Genomic DNA, 24,672 nt, shown 5'->3' on the forward strand with positions numbered 1-24,672 from the left:
AAATGCAGCCACAAGCTTTGAGATGGAGATATACTTACTCCTGCAATGAGCGGTGGCTGTCAAAATCACTGTAATCCCCATCCCATTTTGCTTCCAGATGTTCAAAGGCTCAGCAGGAGGTGTTTTCAAGATCTCCCAGATGGCGGCCCATAATTGCTTCCTTCCTAGGTAACTGATGGTATATTAACTTTGCCTCTGATGTTGCAATCAGTAGGCATTGTATTTGCAGCAATAAATGGCTTTCCACAAGTGCAGCCTATTACTAACTCTGCACACAAGTAGCAATCAAAATATCCTCATAACAACAAAGAGTACTTATCCACCGCAAGAGTTTCAATGCCACTGCTACACAGCAAAGTGCAAGCAATAAAAACTTCCATTGCCTTTTATCTTTGATTTTCCTACATGTTAGAAGTTTTGGGTTTAAGAGGTGTTGTTGAATTAGACAACTTGTTGCAATGCACTTTGTTAATTGTTGCAAGATGTAGTGCATATTTAGGTGGATGGGATATCGTCAAGTGGATTGCTTTGTTCTGGCTGGTGGTGTATTGATAAGATTCTGGATATTGATGGTACTTGACGATATCCCATCCACCTAAATAGTCATGCAGTTGCATTTCAGGAATTTCTTGGGATTTACTGAATCTGCACTTCAGCTGTAGAAAACATTGATGAGGTTTTCAATGCTCGCTAGAAATGGCCAACTCCAGGTCATTGTACACCATAAAAACTAATTTTACTTATCAGGAGCTCAGTTAGAAATGAGCATGTTAACTCATAATTGTGAAATAATCACTTGGTTTCATAGTAATGGTAATCGGCCTCTCCCTACATGCATTGAGAACTGGGCAACATTCAGACAGTGGCTGAAAGGTAACAATTATTGCTACTGTCACACAAGATCAGACAATACTCTTCTCTGGCAACATAGGAATCAACTCATTTTCCCTTCTCGATGAATATGATTTGGACCAGAAGAGTATTGAAAAATTCTGGCGGTTATGTCTTGGGAAGAAATTATTAACCTGTTTTCATTTTCCTTTGCCTCATTTCAGTGCAGATTTTACTTTTTGATTTCTATTGACTTCAAATTGGCTCAGGTTCCTTAATGAAAGGTTTGGTTAAATGTAGATAACATAACATAACATAACATAACATAACTTTATTGTCACTCGGCACAACACCGAGCGAAATTTCAGCAGTCACACAAAACACAGCAAAAAAGAAAAGAACACAGGACACCCGACCCCAACACAAACATCCATCACAGTGACTCCAAACGCCCCCTCACTGTGATGGAGGCAACAAAACTTCCCCTCTCCTCCCCCCGCACCCACGGACAGGCAGCTCGACCCCTACCGAGGCAAACGACACGCACAGCCCCCGCAAGGGGATGGAAGGCTCCGCGGCCGAGCCGCCCCGGGCACCGAAACGTCCCGCAGCCACACCGGGCGATGTTAAGTCCAACGGCCGAGCCACACCGGGCACTGATACGTCCCGCGGCCACACCGGGCGATGTTAAGTCCAGCGGCCAAGCCACACCGGGCACTGAAACGTCCCGCAGCCGAGCCGCACTGGGCACTGAAACGTCCCGCAGCCACACCGGGCACTGAAACGTCCCGCAGCCACACCGGGCACTGAAACGTCCCGCAGCCACACCGGGCGATGTTAAGTCCAGCGGCCAAGCCACACCGGGCACTGAAACGTCCCGCACCCGAGCCGCACCGGGCACTGAAACGTCCCGCAGCCACACCGGGCGATGTTAAGTCCAGCGGCCGAGCCGCACCGGGCACTGAAATGTCCCGCGGCCGAGCCGAGCCTGCGATGTTAAGGCCCACAGCCGAGCCGCGCCCCGGGGAAGAGACCCAATAAAAGAAAGGTTTCCCCCCGCCCCCCCCACCCCACAACCCCCCACCCCCCCCACCCCACAACCCCCCACCCCCACCACACATACACAGCCAAAAACAGAAACAAAAACCATCCCAACACCGACACAAACAAAAAAAAAAGAAAAAAAGACAACAGACTGCCAGAGAGCCGCAGCCGTTAGGCGCAGCCAACTCCTCCCCACATCTGATGTCACATGCAGTGATTCTTATTACACCTCTGGAATTGACCTCTTTTGTTGAAAGTGAACCAGTTTGAGTGGTCCTATCAAAGCCAAAAGCATTGTTGAGTTGGATTTTAGTATAACTTACATTTTATAGCATTCTCGACATAACCTAGAATAAGGGTAAACTATTATGATGACAGTTACCTGGATTAGATTTATTCTGACAATTTTATTATTTGCAGACCAGGAGGCAATGAGTGACTGGTGGGTGTCTCAGGGTAACATCTTCAAACTGGACTAATGGCACTGTCAAAATCCCAATTAATAGTTCAACAACATTACAATGAACGCCAAAGTAGAAGAATGAATGAAGAGACCATAAGTGCTTCAAAGTAGCACCATAAGGGTTTATTTATATCTGAATGCACCAGTCTGGGTTTTCAGAGCAGTGACAGCCTGCTGTGCTTTAAACAGTAGAATAAAGATCATTGATGGACTTGTAGGAGAATAGAAGTTGAAGACAAACAAATGTTCCTTAAATAATTTACACAAAGAGGAGGAAGAGAAGTATGACGAGAATAAAGACGTCCCAGCTACTTTTGTTGCTGCTTCAGAAGCCAGTCAGGACCTAATGTTGACATGCATCCTTCACGGGAACCGTGTAAAGAGGAAACAAAACCATTACCCTTCCCACTCAATTGCATCTCCACATCCCCCCGCCCGTCTTGACAAAAGGTAGTCCTCACACCGAATCAAACAACCAATTCATTATCAGTCCCTATCCCTGGCCCACCAATTTCATGCTTTCCATTCATTGTCAAACAATTAAATAAGGCTCAATACCCAGCATCATGGAAAGACAATGTGGGAAAATAAATTAAATAAATGGCAGAAACTTAGCAACATAATTTCTTGGACATCAGAGACAAACAAATGTCCAGGTAGCAAGTTATACGCTTCCCATCCTGCTGCCTTTTTCATATGTGGTGTCACATTTTTTACTGCGGCAGAAACAAAGGTGGAGTAGTCCAATCACAGCTCTGACTTCCATATTTTTATTTGACAGAAAACTTTTCTATTCTCTATTGTACATCCCCAAAGATCCCCATGAGTGCTTGTTTCTGCTGTACTTACTCACAGATTTGGTTATTGGGAGACCATTGAAGTTGGAGGTAGAGGTGTGAGGGTGGATGGATGGGTGGTAAATTGGGGTCATCTTTGCCCTCTTACAATATATGTGAAGATCTTGTCAGAGAAAATCTTCATGATATAAACTTGGGAAAGAGAGAATATTTCTAAAGTTGGAATTGTCACAAGGAGTATATTTCAGACTGTTAAAATTGAATCAAGATGACCAACATCTAAAAATTTTGAGAAGACATACAATATTGCAGATGCTGGAATCTTCAGTCAAAAATAAACTGCTGGAGGAACTCAGCAAGTTAGGCAGCATCTGTGGAGGGAAATGGATAGATAATGTTTCAGGACCCCTCCTTCAGTTTGAGTTCTCCCAGCAGTTTGTGTTTAAACTTGTAGAGTAATAGAGTTATGCACCATGGAATCAAGCCCTTCAGTCCAACTCAACCATGCTGACAAAGCTGTCTACATGAGTTGGTCCCATTTACCCATAGTTAGTCCATCTCTAAACATTTGTTATCCATGTACTTATCTAAATGTCTTTTCAATGCTGTAAATATACCCACCTCTACCATTTCCTCAAGCAGCTTGTTTTGCCTAGCCACCAACTTTTATCTAAATAATGCTGTTTGCATATCTCTGATAGCCAAGAATGCTGAAGCACCACTGATCTCCTTTATGTTTTCCTGGGTGATTGCTGGGTATTCTGTGTGTTCCTTCGACAGTTTATTTTTTCTCAAGATTCCAGCATCTGCAGGTTTGTATTTCTCCTTGGGATTTTTAGATGGTTGGTCATCTCGATTCAATTTTAACAGTCTGAAACCAACTCCTGTTGTATTCTTCCCTCCTGTAAAGAATATAAACACAGACCCGTGAAGGGATGGGAATGGCATGTGTTCATCCAATGTATTGAGCCAATATAAATTCCTGCAGGGCTCGGTAAAGATTCTTCAATCTGTTTGGTTGTTATGCCTCACCTCACCTTCCCTTGTCAGATGCCATGGTCTCTGGCAAACTTCTGCCTCAGATCTGCTGCTTGCTCTCAAAAGCCCACAACAGTTCAATGGCCAATTGGCAAACTGGGGCTTAGTAAATGGTGAGCAGTGTTTCTACTATTTTAATCTCATCGTTATTGAAAGTGTACACGTTAATTTTCATGCATTTCCCCCAAACTACCTCTTCTCCCATCCAGATTTAATACTTCCTCTTCGTGAAATTCCTCAAATTCAACGTATACTGCTGGACTCCATTCTAAACACATTCATTTATGATTCTTTTGTTCGTGCTTTTGCCAGTAATGTTAATTTCTTTCCTTCCATATCTGCGGAGAAATAAAAGAAAATGTTTCTGCTATTGCATTATTTCCACCCAACCTGAAAGGTTGTTTTTATGCTGCAATCTATTCCACATTCTACCTTGGTACTACCTTTGCCAAAATGATTATGTTCAAGAAGCTCTGATTAAAGAAGGGTCTTGACTCAAAACGTCACCCATTCCTTCTCTCCAGAGATGCTGCCTGTCCCGTTGAGTTACTCCAGCGTTTTGTGCCTTAGCTCTGATTAATTTAATTTAAAAAAAACTCATTCTCTATTAAAAAAGTAATTATGTTTGCTGCCTTTTCAGATACTGAGCAGTTACCTGCCTTCATCATTGTTCCTTGTTAAGCTTATTGCTAATTAAAAGGTCTCATCAGTAAATTGCTTTTTTCTCTGTTGCTATTCAGTTATTTCGCTAAAAAATTAGCCACACTTTGGTAATAGAACGGCAATGCATTCTACATTTTACAATTTAACTGTATAGATAATTGAGGAGTATTGAATGATCATCACGACAGGGGTCTCTTGGTTGACATCTTTATGTCTGTTGCTATGAATGAAGTTACGTTTCACAGCATGCATTTTAAACTTTCAAGTTACGTCAGATTTGTTAATGGTCCATTAACCTGGCAGAGAAAATGCAACTTAAACCAGTAGCAAAATATTATCTATATGAAAAGTTTTATGACATAAATGAATAACTTGGCAATCAGTAACTAAATTGTGTTGTCCTTGTAACAGTCTGTTCTGCATTCATCTGGGAATATGTGAACACAATATGTGAACACAATATGTGAACATGTTCAGGGCATATTAAGCTGAAGGAGTCATGCACATACTCCCATTTTGCCAGAAGTATCTGTGAGCAGATGACTTCTCATTAGACAGCAGTAAATTTGAGACAACACTGTGGGTATTTCAGCTTCTTTGGCTTCAGTTGGATGAGTTTTGTCAGTTTCAATCAGATGTACTGCTGATGAAATTCAATGCAAAAAAAAATGCGACCTCAGCATTGCATTCATCATATGTTGCAGGGGAGAGGAACAAATATGAAAATACTTTCTTGCTCAAAGCCGGCTTTTTCCTGCTAATAACAGTTCAGGCATATGAAGTTTTAGTCACATCATCCAATCAGAGAGGTTGGAGAATGTTGGCGTCTAATAAAAAGAAAGAAAAGTAAAAGCAATTAAAAGTCAACCACATACAGGTCAGGCGAAGCAAGGATGGCAGATTTCATTTTCTAAAGAATATTAATGAACCAGAGGAGATTTAATGAATATTCAATCCTTTCAAGGTTTTAAGGTCAGTTTATTGTCACATGTACCAATTAAGGTACAGTGAAATTTGAGTTACCATGCAGCCATATTAAGTGAAAAGCAACAAGATACACAGCCACATAAAATAAAAGTTAACATATACATCCACCACAGCGGCTCCCCACATTCCTCACTGTGATGGAAGGTAATAAAGTCCAATCGTCTCCCTCTTTATGCTCCCGCGGTTGGGGCTGTTGAACCATACGCAATTGGGTCTATCAAAGCTTCCGCAGCCGGCGATCCGAAGCCCTCATGTCGGGGTGATCGAAACTCCTTCGTCGGGACGTTTGAAATTCCCGGCGGCTTGGAGCTCCCGAATCGGTCTCTAATCAGGGACAGCGTGCTCCACGTTGTTAAAGTCCACAGAACCGTGGTTAGAGCTCTCAACAGTCGATCCCCGGCAAAGGGATCGCGAGCTCCACAATGGTAAGTCCATGCTGTGCACAAAGTCGGTGTAATGGCAGTTTCTATACCATCTCGAAATCCCACTTCGATAGCCATTACTTCTCGGGGATGAAATGTAGTTATAGCTTACACATACGTCGCACCCTGATATGACAAAACGAATCTTCCAAACTTATTTTCTTCATTAATTGGTTTTATTAAAGTAGCACAAATCATAGAGTAATTCATCAGTTTCCGTACTTTATCAATTGTTTTTTCTTCTAACAATATCTCAGAATTCTTGCAGCTATTACCATATGGTTCTTACAATTATAACCGGTGCGAGCGCATGGTAAAGAACTGTATGCTCACCATCCTCCGAGTCTAAACTGACCCACAACCTCTGTCGACACACTAGCCTCCTCCCATCTAGACACTCCCAATTACGCATTAAGTCACACCCACAAGCAAGCAAAAAAGACATTAACTAGAAATATTAAAACATAGCCATAACACAATGACAATAACTGAATTAAGCATTAATGGCTCCTACAGTCGGACTCCAGGAAAGGCCGCGCCACTCCACAATGTTAGGCCGCAGTGGGGTCAGAGATACGATACGGAAAAAAAACGCATCCGTTGAAGTAAGAGATTGAAAAAAAGTTTCCCCAAGCCCCCTCCCACATAAAACAAACCAAGGAACACTAAAACGTACTCTTTAACACAGACTTAAAATAACAAAAACCAAAGAAAGGACATGATTATCAATGCGAGTGCTAGCTTTTATTAAAAATCCAGCTTTATGTAATTGCTTCAATTAAAATTCCTTAATGCTTTGATAAGATTTGAGTTCATCTCCCCGAAACAAAGTTCCATGAGCACCCACATACACTAATCTGACCATCGTGCTGCCTTGCATTTAAATTTTTAGTAGGTCTATACTGATCAGCTAACAATTCACAACAAACTCATGTTAAAAGACAAGAATAAAAGACAAGTATCATTTAGTAGTGAGGACGCTTAACATTTTAGGCCAATGACCTGTCATTGTCTGACAATAGGATACAAATTTCATTTTGCTCTTTTGTAATGCTGTATGATAAACTGCAAAAATATTCTGTCAAAGTTTACCAAAAAAATGGAAGTTAAGCAGAAACAATTATTATTTGATTGAATTGACTCCAAATTAAGACAGTCATCTTGAGCAATAACATTACCCCTTACAGACTAAGAGACCATATCCTTGTCAGCAATATTGCTAGAACCCCAAATAGATATTCTGTTTCCATCAATAATAAATGAAAAAATACCCTGAGCTAAAGTATTACCAAATTTGTGATTTCAAGACAAGAGCTCATTCTGTCCGTGATTCTCATTTGTAAGGTGTACTAGACCAATTTGGGCCCAAACCTCTCCTGCATTGGTGCAGCACCCTCTCTTCCCCCCTCCCGCCTCCCCTCTCCCCCCTCTCCTCTCCTCTCCTCTCCTCTCCTCTCCTCTCCTCTCCTCTCCTCTCCTCTCCTCTCCTCTCCTCTCCTCTCCTCTCCTCTCCTCTCCTCTCCTCTCCTCTCCTCTCCTCTCCTCTCCTCTCCTCTCCTCTCCTCTCCTCTCCTCTCCTCTCCTCTCCTCTCCTCTCCTCTCCTCTCCTCTCCTCCCTCCCCTCCCTCCCCCCTCCCTCCCTCCCTCCCTCCCTCCCTCCCTCCCTCCCTCCCTCCCTCCCTCCCTCCCTCCCTCCCTCCCTCCCTCCCTCCCTCCCTCCCTCCCTCCCTCCCTCCCCATCCCCACTCCCTCCCTCCCCTCCCCCACTCCCTCCCCCTCCCTCAACCCTCTCCCCTCCCCCTACTCCCTCCCCTCTCTCTTCACCCCTTCCCCCTCCCCTTCCCCTCCCCTTCCCCATCCCCTCCCCACCCCTTCCCTTTCCCCTCCCCCACTCCATCCCCCTCAACCCCCCTTATCCCCCCTCCCTCCCTCCCCCCTCCCCCCTCCCCCTCCCCTCCATTCCCTTCCCCTCTCCCCCTTCCCCTCCCCTCCCTCCCCCTTCCCCTCCCTCCCTCCCTCCCTAGGAGATTGATTTAAACTTTAAAATGTGAATAACTTTTAAAATATACACCAATTTCAATGAAACTTCTTCCATTAGCACCAAAGGGATGACAGTGAGTAAGAAGGGCCTAAAATTGTCGTGCTATCATGTACCATTTTGGCTGTAGTTCAGGAACAAACAAACAAACAAACAAGAGTTTTAGTATATAGATTGTATGGAATCAAAAGCCTGCCTCCACACCAGACATATCAACCAAGTCAGAGTGCAGGAAGCAATTCAGACTCTTACTTTGCTAATGACGCATCTGTAGCTTACCACTCTAAAGAAGGTAAGAAATGGATTGAAAGCCTCAGAGTCGATACATTTCACTTTCAAAAGAAGCAGAAAATGTTCATTCAGGAAACATAGCATCATGGATATTTGTCACCATTTGCAAAAGGATTAGTTTTAGTTGGGCAGCACTGTGGCACAGCAGTAGTGTTGCTGCCTTACAGTGCCAGGGTCACAGGTTTGATCCTGACTACGGGTGCTGTCTGTATGGAGTTTTTAAATTCTCCCTTGTGACTTCTGGGGTTTTCTCCGGGAGCTCCAGTTTCCTCCCACACCAAAGACATACAGGTTTGTAAGTTAATTGGCTTTGTAACATTGTAAACTGTCCCTAGTGTGTGTATGATAGTGCTGGTGTTAGTGATCGCTGGTTGGTGCGGACTCAGTGGGCTAAAGGACCTGTTTCCGCACTGTATTTCTAAACTAAATAAACTAGTAGAATACATTTCTTTCTGTCTAATACTGATAATAAGCAATAACCCAGTTATTGCTCCAGTTACTAACTCATCATTCAGCCGTACCAAATCACTGGGTAAGGCTGAATGATGGGTTAGCAACTGGAATATGTGAAATAGTTGAATTATTATAAAGGAGTGATGGACGGCTAAACAGTGAATATCCTCCAGATTCATGAGAGAGGGGTGAATGGGAACAATATAATTGATATGCTGTTAGCTAGCAGAGGAATTACAGGCCAGATGGTCTCTTCCTGTGTAATATTATGCAAGTAAGCAAGGAAGCTTAAAGCTTTACTGAGTGCCAAAGCAGGCTCAAGAGGCTTTGTTGCCTCCTCCTGCCTTTAATTTGGAGGTTCTGACGTATTTCCCTCCAAAATAAATCCTTGAATTAATAGCAAACAAATACCAGATTTTGTTTTTAGTATTTTTGAAGAATTGAGCATGTGTCCACATGTGAATTATTTTTAATTTGCAGCACTTATGTAATGTTTTGACTTTTAAAATTGATTGTTATTTGTGTCTCTGTCTTTTTGAGACTATGACTCAATTATACTGTGTCATAGAATAGTTACTGCACTGAAGGATACCATTCGCCCATTAAATCTATGCGGGCTCTCAGTAGAACAGTGTCTTACCACTTCAAAAGTTGATTTTTATATGAAAGAATATTTTTTAAATGTAGAATATTAGAAGTTTATTTAGGATATCTTTGTTTTCATGAATGGAACTGATTCTTCCAAAGAATATGTTATAGAGTCATGGAGTCAGATAGCATGGAATAGGACCAACTTGCCTACACTGACAACATGTCCCATCTACACTCGTCCCACCTGCCTGCGTTTGGCCCAAATCCCTCTAAACCTGCCCTATCGATGTACCTATCTAAATGTTTCTTAAGCATTGCAATAGTACCTACCTCAATCACCTCCTCCACCAGCTTGTTCCCCTCTCATCCTTCTAAATTCCAGTGAATACAAGCCCAGTCTCTCCATTCTTTCATCATATGACAATCCTGCCACCCCGGTAATAAACCTCGTTAACCTATGCTGCTGTTGAGAGAGTGCAGCTTAGGTTCACGAGATTAATATCCGGGATGGCAAGACTGTCATATGATGAAAGAATGGAGCGACTGGGCTTGTATTCACTGGAATTTAGAAGGATGAGAGGGGAACTTGTAGAAACATATAAAATTCTTCAGGGATTGGACAGGCTAGATGCAGGAAAATGTTCCTGACGTTTGGGGAGTCCAGAACCTGGGGCCACAGTTTAAGAATAATGGGTAGACCATTTCGAACTGAGATGAGGACAAACTTTTTCATACAGAGTTGTGAATTTGTGGAATTCTCTGTCTCAGAAGGCAGTGGGGACCAATTCACTGGATGCATTCAAAAGAGAGTTAGATAGAGCTCTTAGGGCTAGCGGAATCAAGAGGTATGGGGAGAAAGCAGGAATGGGGTACTGATAATGGATGATGAGCCATGATCACATTGAGTGGCGGTGCTGGCTCGAAGAGCCAAATGGTCTACTCCTGCACCTATTGTCTATGTATCTATATATAATACCACCCTTTGTATGAAAATGTCACCCCTCAGGTTTCTATTAAATCTTCCCACCCCCCCCCCCCCCCCCCCACCACCTTAAACCCATGCCTCTGATTCTCGATTACCCCATTGTGGGCAAGAGACTCTGTGCATGAAAAAAAAAAACTCATGATTTTGTACATCTCTATGAAATCATCCTTCATCCACCTGCACTCCAAGGAATACAGTCCTCACCTGCTATAGCTCAGGCCCTCAAGTCCTGGCACCATGCTCGTAAATCTTTCCTATAACATGGTGCCCAGAATTGAACACAATACTCTAAATGCTGCCTCACGAATGTATTTTATAACTGCAATGTGACCTCCCAACTTCTGTACTCAATACTCTGACTGATAAAGGCCAGTGCCAAAAGCCTTTTTGTCCACCCTATCTAGATGTGGTGCCACTTTCAATTGACTATGTACCTGCACTCCTAGATCCATCCCTCTGCTGTGCTACACTCCACAGAGCCCGGCCATTCACTATGTAGGTCCTGCCCATGTTAGACTTCCCATAATGCAACACCTCACATTTCTCAGTGTACAATTTCATCAACCATTGTTGTTTTAATGTTGATTTAACATAATATCCAGGGATGTTTGTGTCCATTGTACCAAGTATGACTAATATTTGTTGTATGCAAAACACGAAATAGAGAGGTAAGTGCAACATATTTGCACCATTTTATAGTCATTAAACTGGACAAAATCATGGCAAATTGAGAAGGTTGATGGACCAGGCCTACCCAATAAGCTACTGCTATGCCTAAAGGAATTTAGATTTTAAGTGAATCCTATTTTGGCTGCAATGAATTCAAACCTCATTTCAATATAGAAGATGTGTGGGGAAATCAGTGAACCAGATTTCAAAAGCAGAGTTCAACAAAGAACCCGTTCATTTGGTATGCATGACTGGTTCTTTAGGACTGATCTATTTTTACTGTATCATCTCCAAGCATGGAAAGTTTCCCTCTATACCCAAATCAAAATCAATAAAATATCATTAGAAAAGAGCATGGTCCAAGGATACATCCTGGAGTACCTTCCAGTTTGAAAAACCACCTGTCCCTTACTCTCTGCTCCACTTTCCTATCCTGCTGCTGCACATCATTTTATTACAGAGCAGTCAGTTTAACCTTGATGCCACGGAAAATATGTGAATCGTCTAGGGTTGCCCCTTTGGCCACAAAGTTTGGTACTCTGGTGAACTATTAAGAAGATGATAAAACTTCATGATGACAAAGACAGATGTGTGGATTGAATTGATGGATGACAACTGTTCTTTAAATCAGAGAAAAATGAACTCTTACTTTTGGGGCACAATTATCCCCATACCCTTTTTGAACAAGAGTGTACCATTTGAAATGCTCAAGTTCTTCAGCATCGCCCGGAATCTATTGCTGTTTGGAACATGCAATTTCCTTGTCTCAGTGCACTACTGCTATACACTTTTATTGCATCTGAGATGTTTATCTAAGATGTATCTAAGTGCTTATGAATAGTGATACTAAAACTGAACTGTATTCAAAATGAATTTCACTGCACCTCAGTACATGTGACAAATAATGTACCATTGTATCATATTTCTTCTTTATTTACTGTTGAGAAGGTCATAGAAGCCAGGAGACAGATGAAAACTATGATCTCCTGAAAAATATCTATATCACAATAAAAGTATTGACAGTTTAGGCATATAAAAGTGGATAATCATTCAACCCTGATCAAGTGTATCTGAGGATATTGTCTGAGGCTGGGGTAAAAATAGCAGGGTCCCTGACAGATATTTGAATCATCTGTTGTTAAGCATGAGGAACCAGAAGATTGGAACATAGATAATGCTGTGTATCTATTTAAAAAGGCCTTCAAGCACAAGTCAGAGAACTACGGGTTGGTGACTCTTGGTTACATTAGAGACAGTTCAGATAAGATTCACAAGAATATTACTGGAATGGGAGGGCTTGAATTATAGGGAGAGATTGGGTAAGGGGCTGTTTCCCTCGGAACAAACAATAAGGGGCATGAATAAGGCAGACAATTACAGTATTTTTCCCATGTTAGGGGAATCTAAAACTAGAGGGCATAAATTTAAGATGGAAAGAGAAAGGCTGGAAGTGGGCACTCAGTGAACAGTGGATATGTGGAACGAGATGCCACATGATGTGGTAGAGGTGGGTACAAACACAATGTTTAAAATACATTTAGACAAGTTTGTGGATAGGGAAGGTGTAGAGGGATTTGGGCCAATGGGACTAGCTCAGGAAAACACCGAGGTCACATGGATGATTAAATCTAAAGGGCCTATTTCTCTGCTAACTCTGTGACTAAAATTTGTGTCCAAATCCTTTATGGCAGACTTTTATTTCTGTTTTAATTTTAAATATAACATAACGAAAAACTAAATTTACAGAAATTTAAAGGTAAGAAGTCATCCCTCATACAACAAATGCCATTATTTTGCAGTGCCACGATAAGTGGAAGTGAATTCTTACCAATAGGCATGTTTTTTTAAACAAGTATGGAATGACCCATAATTTATCAATTATGTAGGCAATTGTGTAGGCAAGCATAAATACTGGTCTTTATGGAATGATCCATAATTAATCATTTGTGTAGGCAATTGTGTTGACAAGCATAAATACTGAAGTCTTTTTGGAGACCACATTTGTGGCATATTTCCAGTGCTTTGAGATGCCTGCTGTATGTAGTCCATATATCAGAATGTACAGAAAGGCAGAATAATTGCCACCCAGTAGGCAATGAAGTTCTGCCAAGTTACATGTGTTCATCTTAAAACATTATTTTCTTCAGATAGCCAAAGGCTCTGGTAGTATTCTGAAGGCAATGATGAATTCCATCACTGATATCTGTCTTTATTTTGAGATGGCTCAAGAAGTATGAAAAATAGTATGTGTTCCAGGCTCTGGTTCTGGACCTTTTTGTTCACTGATGATGTAAGGCAGAAGAAGTCTGAAAGAGCATTGTTTACGTTTGTGCTTTAAAATAAAAGGAAAGCTGCTGGAGGAACTCAGCGGGCCGAGCAGCATCTGTGGAGGGGAATGCACTTTAAAGATAAATGGTATTGGCAACTCCATTAAATGTGGAAATTATTTGTTGTTAGTATGTTAATTGCCTCAGCCTTGTGTTATGAATCGATTTGGAATATTTCACCAATCAGCTGCAGCAGTCCGAGAAAGCATGGCATTATCAAATTCTCAGGTCAATATGGCAAGGGAATAATTAAGCACCTGACCTTTCCAATGACTTTTACTCCCCGAGAATGAAACTGAAGCTGGTGAAAGAGTTATAAATGCAATTAAAGAGTGCATTTCTTGCCATCTGCAACGTAACTTTTCCTACCACAAAATAAATGGTTTACTTCCTTGTCTTGTTAAAAATCGTCACATATGAAATTAGCCAAAAAATTCAGTCAGGGTTTCCAAAGGTTTTACAGCAGATTGTTTGGATCTTAATGGAATAAAATAACATCTCTCAATTTGTGCCCCAAGTGGCGCTTTCTTTGTCAGTGTACGGACATTAATTCCAGTGTGTAGATGTGCATTCAATGAGCAGATTAATGCTAATTAGGTGATTAATTGGGCCTGTGCATCCTGATGCTGAATAAACCTCATATTTTATGCTGGGGTACCTTGTAGCACAGTTACTGACAACACTAATAACACTAATCAAATGGTGCCCTTTATTGTGTTGTGCCTAATTTTTCAGGTGCAAATGTCTTCATGGTCAGAGAATTTATGACATACATATAATTAAATCTTACAGCTGTGTACTGATATCTTTGCATGAAGCAAATACAAATTTGCTTTTATTTTTGCCAAGTATCTGTGGTATAGACAGAAATATAAAGACAAATAAACAATAATTAAATAAAAATTGACTGTCAGTTTAATGTAATCAGTGATAATTTTGCTTCTTCATTCCTATTGTGATGCTTTTCTCAATCTAAAATTAAAAATTAATAATTCATTGTGAACACCTTTGAAAATATTGTATCTTTTCTTTGCTCCTGGCAGTGGAAGTAGTCTGAAAATACAATTTAGATAAGACTCAAATGACTGCTCATATCTCTGTAAGGCAGCATTTGTGAAAAATCATTGGATCATAGTAAAAGGGCAACAGGCATAATGCAGTTTAGAAAGTAGAGAATATATTTAATCTGCAAATGTTACTGTTTGGGGAAAACCTTACAGTGGATTGGAAAAGAAAGAATAATTTATTAAATAGCATTGGAAATCCCCTGGTCAATTCTCACAAACAGAAACATTTACCATGACCCATTTTCTTTATTATCGTGTTACATTTTCCTCTGTTAACATCTTAAAGTCCAAGTAAATAGTTCCCTGCAGCAATTCTGTGCTGATTCTGAAGCTGACTTTGCCTTGCCTACATCATTAAATGTGCCATAACTTGAGAATATTGTACAATTTTCAACATCTAAAGTAGTGTATTCAAGATCATTGTTGAAGACTAGTTTAAAGACATCATATTAATACTTTTCTATTCCTTATCAAAAAAGTTGCTCTTTTTTATAAATATCATATAAGACTAAGCTCAAAGAAACATAATGAGTATGAAATATTCCGATTAAAGGGATGATTTTCAAAGGTTTCAAAGGCTTCAAAAGTCTTTTATTGTCACATGTACCGATTAAGGTACGGTTTTTATTCACAAAATGCTGGAGTAACTCAGCAGGTCAGGCAGCATCTCGGGAGAGAAGGAATGGGTGACGTTTCGGGTCGAGACCCTTCTTCAGATACGGTGATATGCGAATTACCATGCAGCCATACGAAAAATAAGCAACAAGACACACAACTACATAAACGTTAACATTAAACATCCACCACAGCGGATTCCCCACATTCCTCACTGTGATGGAAGGCAAATAAGTCCATCTTCCTCTTTATTCTCCCACGTACGGGGCAGTCGAGCCATCCATCGAGGCGATCAAAGCTCCCGCAATCGGTGGTCAAAGCTCCTGCGTCAGGGCAGTCGAAACTCCCGCAGCTTGGAGTTCTCGAAGTCGGTCTATGACCACAGACCGCGGGCTCCGTGATGGTAAAGTCCGCAAGCACCCACGATTGGAGCTCTCGAAATCGGTCTCCAGCAAAGGCCGGCAACTCCTTGATGTTAGGCCACAGTGCGGACGGAGGTATGATACGGAAAAAAATTGCATCTCCGTCGAGATAAGAGATTAGAATGGTTTCCCCCAAGCCCCCCCAACCCCACATAAAACAAGCTAAAGAACCCTAAAAATGTACATTTAACACATATTATTAAAACACAAAGATGGAAAGGACAGACAGACTGTTGGGGAGGCAGCCATTGCTGGTGCCATCCGGTGGATGATTTTAATCCCCACACAAGGAACTGAAGATGCTGGTTTATGAAAAAACACAGAGTACTGCAGTAACTTTGTGCGTCTGATGCTACTTGACCTGTAGAGTTACACCAGCACTCTGTGATTTTATTGCAAGTTGTGTTGCCGTGGCAAATAACATAAATTCCTTATTGGTGTGGAATAGCTGTTGGCCCAGATGAGAGTGGGACATAATACTGTTCCAAATTACAGCTGCTGCCTTGTTCATGGTACTTTTATAACTCATAGGAACCATGCAGGGGAGGCCTGTGGTATATTTGTGCACTTCACAACTACATAAAAGTTGACCCCAATAAGAAATTAAATGAAGAAATAGATTATGTGAGTCCCAGCCTGAACAATGCAGCCACTTAGTGCTGGCCCTGCAGCTGTAGTTACTTTTTACGGTGATCTGGCTTCCAGCTTTCACTCATTCCGAAGAAGGGTCCTGACCCAAAACTTCATTTATTCATGTTCTGCAGAAATGCTGCCTGACCCACTAAGTTACTTCAGCACTTTGTCACTTTTTCTGGTCAACAAGTTTCTTCTGAATCCCCTGTCGGATTTCTTATGAGGACATTTAGTTGCGCTCTCTTCCACAAGTGGAAATATTCCAAAGTAATTTAAAAAAACCTCTTTTGGATAACTCCTCAAATCTTCTTTTGTCAAGGGGGAAATATCTCATCTATTCAATCTCTCCTGATGTACATTTTCTTAGAGAGAAAATTATTGGCATTTTCTCCTTCTCGGGATCATCTGGTCTTCACTTCCACTGGTAGAAATGACCTACAGATATTGGGATGTAATTGGAGCCTGATCTTCAAATTTACAGAGCGCCTTTGGTGAAAACACAGATGTGAATGCATTTCACAATCCCTAAAACCTAACTGTAATGTCCTGGCCAACTTAAGAAATAGAGAAATTTGAGAAGAGGGAAACTGGATGTTGAGAAAATGCTATCATATTTGTGTAAAACTTGATTATTAATAAATATATACTGGGTTGCAATTAATGTGTGTAAGGTCATGCCGAGGAAGTCTTACAAAGGCAATTAGCTTTCTGTTTCTAGGTCACAAAAGGTAAAGTGATAAATAATGAACATTTAAATACAAAGTTGGAAGCTGAAAAACATAAGCCAATAAATTGCTGCACCAAATTTATACCAATAAATCCAAAAGGTGCAATATGGTGGATCGCTTGCTAACAATGAATGTGTTCTCCACTGCATGAGATAGATCAGTTCTGTAGCCAGCTAGATTACATGCTAATACAATATTAGCGCTTAATGAAGATAGCCACAAAATGCTGGATTAAGTCAGCGTGCCAGGCAGCATCTGCCTGACCCGCTGAATTACTCCAGTATTTTGTGTCCATCTTCAGTGTAAACTAGCATCTGCGGTTCCTTCCTACATATTAGCATTTAATGACTGGATTGCAAACTGCTGCAGCATGTATTTTGCAAGTTGCAGTCACCTAATTCAGATCTCAGACACCAAACGGACAATCCTAAAACAAAAAAATGATTGATGAAGGTTTTACCACCAGGAAAGTAAATTGAATAACATGTGTCCAGAACAGAACAAGGGGTCACAGTTTAAGGTCCAGAACAAGGGGTCACAGTTTAAGGATAAGGGGGAAGTCTTTTAGGACCGAGATGAGAACGTTTTTTTTCACACAGAGAGTGGTGAATCTGTGTAATTCTCTGCCACAGAGGGTAGTTGAGGACAGTGCATTGGCTATATTTAAGAGGGAGTTAGATGGGGCCCTTGTGGCTAAAGGGATCAGGGGGTATGGAGAGAAGGCAGGTACAGGATACTGAGTTGGATGATCAGCCATGATCATATTGAATGGCGGTGCAGGCTCGAAGGGCCGAATGGCCTACTCCTGTACCTATTTTCTATGTTTTCTATGTTTCTATGTGTCTGCAACTTGGTGAGATGTGAAGGAAATGGGAGTGCCCTGTTCCAACTTCTCAATAAAGTTGCAGGCTACAGTCTGCCACAACCACCCAAATCCCAATGTTCATTCACTTCTTTCTTCCACAACAGCCTCCCCCACACCACACAACTCCCTGCTAGTCCAGTCAATGTCTCTTTTGATCAATTGTAACAGCTCATAGAAGCTAGATAGGCAATAAGGCATGCATATAACTTTCAAATGAAGACTACAGTTTGCATCATGTATTTCTCCACTTTTAGTGAAAACAAATGTAACTTTTGAGATTTTATTGACTGCAGAAATTGTAATATTTCACTCATGATAGTTACTTTTTTTTTAATACAGGAAACTCTTCTTCACTGACTATGGTGATGTCGCCAAGATTGAAAGGTGTGACATGGATGGGCAAAGCCGCTCCAGGATAGTGGACAGTAAAATAGAACAACCATATGCCATCACCCTTGACTTGGTAACTAAACTGGTCTACTGGGCAGATGTTTATCTCGATTATATTGAAGTGGTGGATTACGAAGGAAGGAACAGACACACGGTTATTCATGGACGTGATGTGAGTATCCAACGTCTTACTGTGACTTATTTTTAAGGAAAAGGAATTTCTTTCTTCTATTGATAAAAACAAATCATTTTTCCTTTGCATTGAGTAGCACAGGCAACATATTTGAATTGTTGATCAGATTGTCACTATGCAGTAATTTTTAAAGCTTCTTTGATCACAATAAAATTGAGAACTTCATTGCATTATGCAGCTTCCACTGGACTATAGAAAATGGGTTAGCTATTATAAATGGAGCATTTCATTCCCCAAATACCAACATTCAAATACAGGCAAAAAAGATTAAATGCCTTTCCATTTTATACAAAATGCACTGCAAACAAAAGATATTATGTTGAAAAGATGGAAAATCTTGGCTTTGAAATCACCGGTTAACAATAATTCCCAGCTTTGCATAGGTTGCCATTCACCAACCATTTATTAAAATAGATTTCCATCCTTTATTTACTTGCCATGACTCATCATCCTTGGATTTTGTTGTCAAATGAATATGGAGAACTTAAGTTTGCTTGATCAGATTTCCAATTCAAATTCCCAGTGGCCATCGACCCACAGCACGTCAGGCCGATAGTTCCTTAGAAATGGCAGACTTTTCAGAAAATAATATGCATCTCACTGCATTGATGGTCATGGGAAGGGTATGTCAGTGATGCCTGTTCTTAAAGCAAGGGTATCAATCTTGACCATGACCTTTTTCACCAAGGGTGCCTAACTGTTCATTTGGGAATGGTAATCAGCTGATATAGTCACACCTGTGTAAAGTTTTCTTTAAAATATAATAATTTGATCTGCAGTGACATCAGAATGAGGGAGCATGACCTTAAAATTATAGATGATAAAGTTTTGTTGAGCAGGTACACAAAGTATGAGACAAGCTGAAGTAGACAGCATTACAATCGTGGAATGGCAAAGAAGACTACAAATTAGTGAAATTGTCACCTCAGTTCGATGTTTAGAGTTGGCTTGGAATAGTCTCGAATTATGGAACATCATACGTGTGCATGTGGAAAATAGATGGGTTGATGGGATTTCAGCTGCTTTCAGCCAGAAGTGATGGTCTGCCATATGTGGATCTGCTGCACATCCAGAATGTGCTGATAGAAAGATATCAATAGATCTGGCAATCCATTCCGTCACTAGTTTCCACATGGCAGAGCGTGGTTTTGGTGGGATTTTCCTGTCAGTGAAGCATTGGAAAAACATTTGAATGAGTACCCTGGCCTGGAGGTTAGGGAGGCAAGGAGAAGTTGTTGTTTGTCACTCATTTTATTTCTTAATATTCCAGGAAATGATTACATTTTCAATGTTTCATACATTTTATGCCTTTATGTTTTAAAATGATGACAGCTACTAAAAGCTATAATGGGCTCTGTTTGTCAGATAAATTTAAAGCTGTTTCACAGCTCTAATAAGACTGGAGTTGAAGCTTTAACTGCCTAAGAATGTCAGAGCGTTTGCTGGTCAAGGCCTCAGCAGTAGTCCACCTGAGGCTACTCACTGTTGAGTACTTACAAGATGCTTTTCACTGGCCCTGTGCATGGTTGATAAGAGTCAAGCGGTGGGCCAAATCCAGCTTGGATCAGACAAATGTTTTTGCAATTGGTTTTGTGATGCTCTACTTCAACTGCACTCAGGAGCGTACACCGACCAGCATTGTTTTGTGTCAGTCTAGTGAATTATGTAAAGCAGCATCTCTCTGTGGGTAGAAGCATTAAAGTTGTGAGGTGCCCGAGGGGGAGAAAGGCAGCTGCAGTAGAAAGAGTGAGCAAGGTATATTGTCACTAAATATGCAGAATAATTCAAAGACAAACACTAATTATTTGAATTACTCAGTTGGGGGTCAGCTGTGAGGAAGATGATGCACTGAATTCTTTGTTTAAGATATTTTATCTCTTGAACTGGGCATAAGATCAGTAGTTCTGATTGCAGCCTGTCAGTGTACTCAGTTACCATGGTTCTCTGGACACATTTGTTGCACTATTGGACTCGTCAGAGAGATTTATGTGAGGGAGACTATACTTTCTCAGCCTTTCCAGTGCAGATGGTTGTCTGAAGTTAACCTGACCCAACTACAGCACCCCATTGATTTCACAAAGCAAAAATACATGCATGCAGAACTGGAACGACAATCAAATGTCATCGTTTATTTCATTTTAATTGCTTTCAGGTGTATTGTAAAGCTTTTTTAAAAATAGTTAATGTTCCTAAGTGATCGGAGCAGAATTAGGTCATTCGGCCTATCAAGTCTACTCTGCCATTCAACCACGGCTGATCTGTCTTTCTTAATCCAATTCTACTGCCTTCTCCCTATAACTCCTTCACATCCGGACTAATCACATATTGTAACAATTCCATTTTGTTTTAATGGTCATTTTTCATGAGTTACAGACTATTTTTAGACGTCTGTCAAAAAATGAAAGCAATTCACAAATATTCAACATGAAAGACAATTTTTGCAGTCATTTAGCCAGGCCCTGAGACTGCTCTGGGGCTAACCCAAAGATGGAATAGGCTCCAAAAGCACATGTCTGAATGCTTGGACTATGAAAGAATCAGTGGAAGAATAAAATGTCATGGTTCAGTTTTAATGAATGAAAATAAGATAGGGGAAGATGAATTATCTGGGTACAAATGAAAACCTTAGAGCATGGTCCTATAGGGGTTGGCTGACCATCAAGCACCCATTTCTACCAACCTTGCATTAATCCCGAATTTTATTCTTCTTACCTTATCAACTTTATTTCTCTCCCCAGATTCTACCACTTACCTGTACACTAGGGCCAATTAACCTACTAACTTGCACATCCTTAATGGGTGGGAGGAAACCAGAGCATCCTGAGGAAACCCACACAGCCACAGGTGAAAGTGCAAACCATGTAAACAAGATCAGGATTGCACCTGGGCCTTGACCAGCTGCACTACTCTGCCACCTCTCATTATCAAATGGAGAAGATTGTACTGCATGCACCTCAAATTCAAAAATTGATTTTAACAGAAATATCAATAACATATTATATTATAAATATAAGATAATATTACTGACAAAGAAGAGGCTGTATAAGTCCTTCATGCCAATGCCAGCTCACAGGGGAGTAATCCAATTTGTCCCAATCCCCTTCTCCTTATTTTTGTATTCTTAATTATAATCATAATCATAATCATACTTAATTAGCCAAGTATGTTTTGCAAAATATGAGTAATTTGATTTGCCATACAGTCATACCAATAAAAAGCACCAAGACACACAAAATACATTTTAACATAAACATCCACCACAGTGACTCCTCCACATTCCTCACTGTGATGGAAGGCGAAAAAAAAGTTAAATCTCTCCCCTTCTTTGTTTTCCCGCGGTCGGGGTCCTCGAGCCTTCCGTTGTAGGGGCAATCTTGGCTCCCTTAGCCGGCGGCCGGGCCCTCCGCATCGGGGCGATCAAGGTCCTGCATCGGGGGGGGTAGTCAGGCCCCTGGTCGGGGCTAGTGAAACCTTCTGTGACTTTGGAGCTTCCCGACATCAGTCTCTACCCGAGAGTGCGAGCTCCTCGATGTTGAAATCCGCAGGCTGCAGTTGGAGCATTGATCCCGGGCAAGGGATCACAAGCTCCCATGGTAGGTCCACGGCCCCGCAGTGGGGCTCAAAGTCAGTCTCGAGCAAGGCCGCCAGCTCCATGACGATAGGCCGCAGAGCGACCAGAGATACAATCCGGAAAACAACCGCATCTCCGGCAAGGTAGCAGATTGAAAAAAAGTTTCCCCCGACCCCCACATAAAACAAACCAGAGAACATTAACACACACTTTTAAAGCACACTCTAAATAACAAAAAAAACGAAAAGACAGATAGACCGTTGGCGGGGCTGCCATTGCTGACGGCGCCACCTGCCTCTTCATGTTTCTCACACATGCACTTCAACCCCTCCTCCTCTCCTTTTGTCATTAACCCACTCTAAACAGTCATTTATAAACACTAATTAACCTACCAAGACATCTTTTTAATGTGGGAGGACGTCAGAGCAGCTGGAGAAAACCCATGTGGTCAGGGAGAGAGCAGACATAAGCTGCATAGGCAGCCATTCGGGTCAGAATCCAACCCTGGTCAATGGAGCTGTGAGGCAGCTGTAATAACTGCTGCACTGTCAAGTTTATTTTGCGAAATTGGCTGTTTTTGTCATTATAAAATTCTGTGTGCTTTAACCTGACCCATAAAGGCTGGTTAATCTAATATTGTTGGTGGAAAGGCTATCAAAAATAATAATCTGCAAAGAAATTGATGGCCACTTCGACGAATATGGCAAATAAAAGATAGCCAGAATGGATTTAAGTGAGAATAATGCTTGAACTCCTACCTGATTGAATTATTTGATGCATTAGAATGGCTAAATTGGTGTTAGCCACATGAACTTTCAAAAAAGTGTTTGATACATTTTCACACAATTACTTTCAAAATTTGTGATTGGTGGGATGGGGAATTGATTAAAAATATATGGCTGTTTTTATAACGTGCCATTTATTTGAATTTAGGGTACATGCAGCGGTTTTGCACATGACACAAACATATAAATGCACATAAATAATTGTGTTAGACTTCAAGAGGCCATAGATATGTTACTGGAGGTGCGGGCATGTGGTAGATGTAACCGACTGCAGAAATATCTTTTTGGTTGGAAGACTGAGGAGAGGCAATGGGTTATTGGTGGAACAGTTGTAAAGTTGATTGCCGATATAAAGAGATCTAAAAGTTTTTGTGAACAAAGCAAGTTAACAAGGAATTATGTAATAGTCTAAACTTCATAACTAGTATCACTCGTGCTTGCCTGGCCATCTCTCCCCAGCTCATTGCCATTAAAGGGATTAAATAATTTGAGACTGGTATCACAAAATGCTGGAGTAACTCAGCGGGTCAGGCAGATTTGTGCCAGCATCTGCAGTTATTTTCCTAAATAATTTGAGACTAAATGGTACCATGCTACCTTATAAAAAAGCACTAACTTGAGACTAAATAATTTCAAAAAATAACTAAGCTTAAATCATGAACAAATTAAAATAACAAAAAGAAAACATGTAAAACTAAAAATTAAAAGCAGAATAAACTAAAGGAAATTAAAAAAAACACTTAACAAAACTGCAGATGCAAAAAATCTAAAATAAAAATGGAGATACCCAGCAGGCTAGACTACATCCATGGGAGGAGAAATAGAGTTAACGTTTCAGGTCTAAAATAAAAGGTCAACTCTCGACATGACAACAAGCCAATGCTTTTCTATAATCTACTCCCAAATAGAGATCATGCAAAACATGGATCACTTCCCCTAACTTTCAGTAATTTTAAAATTTGTCAGCACAACCTTTATTGACTGAGTGCTGAAGAGCAGGAAAATCACTCTCGGGTCAAAGTGAAATTTATCGTTCACCTTGATGTGAAAGAGACCTATTTGTTTTGTTTGTGTAGTCCACATATTTAAAATCAATAAGATCTTGCCCAAAATGGGATATAATGCCTCAACTGAGGTCTAAAATCATTAACATCAGTTATTTTTTGGTGCATGGTAAAACAAGTTGTTTGTTGTTTATTATTATTCTCAAATCAATCCACAGATTTTTTTTTAATGTGAACCGTGTCTATTTCCGCACCACTTTACAATTTTTCTTTTAAAAATTATTTTGCCCAATGAAATAGATCACCTTGTCTTTCTCTACATCAGACTTCATTTGCCAAATATTTGCTCCACTCTCCAGTTTGTCAGTACTCTCCTGATTCTCAACTTTCTCCCACACTGTTGGTGTATTTCAAGCTATGTGCCATCTGCTGATTTTGAAGTTGGATTTTCTACACCCACTTAAAAGATTATGTTTTAAAATATGGGTCGTATGCAGATTATTTTTAGAGAAAGCTAATTATCCTTCGGGTTGCTTTGGAGACGGAAATGTGTCACCTCATTAGCAATCTGGCAATCTTCCTTTTGAGTGGATATCTGGAAAATAGATGGTACCCACTCATATTATGTCCAGTGCTCATTTGTGATGCAGTATCATCCTCTAAGCTGCATCTTCTTCTCAGTTTGTGTAATGTTAGAAAGTATTTAAGTAGCATGGTGCTGAGCAAAGTTGAAAACGAACCACAAAAAATATTCGGATTGTTCTCACTTGCAGGATCTTGTCAGAAAGGCTCATCCCCAT

The 24,672-nt window shown here is 40.7% G+C and overlaps 1 protein-coding gene across 1 annotated transcript in view; it reads left to right on the forward strand.

Moving 5' to 3' along the window:
- The window catches only part of LOC144595762 (low-density lipoprotein receptor-related protein 1-like), a 1,259,652-nt gene that overhangs the window by 608,184 nt on the left and 626,796 nt on the right, over positions 1-24,672 (forward strand). The window contains exon 8 of the mRNA XM_078403382.1: positions 18,269-18,491. Coding sequence (XP_078259508.1) covers positions 18,269-18,491 — 223 coding nt within the window. The remainder of the gene's footprint in view (positions 1-18,268; positions 18,492-24,672) is intronic.

Source organism: Rhinoraja longicauda, chromosome 8 (assembly GCF_053455715.1).
Source record: "Rhinoraja longicauda isolate Sanriku21f chromosome 8, sRhiLon1.1, whole genome shotgun sequence".
NCBI classification, from domain to species: Eukaryota; Metazoa; Chordata; class Chondrichthyes; order Rajiformes; family Arhynchobatidae; genus Rhinoraja; species Rhinoraja longicauda.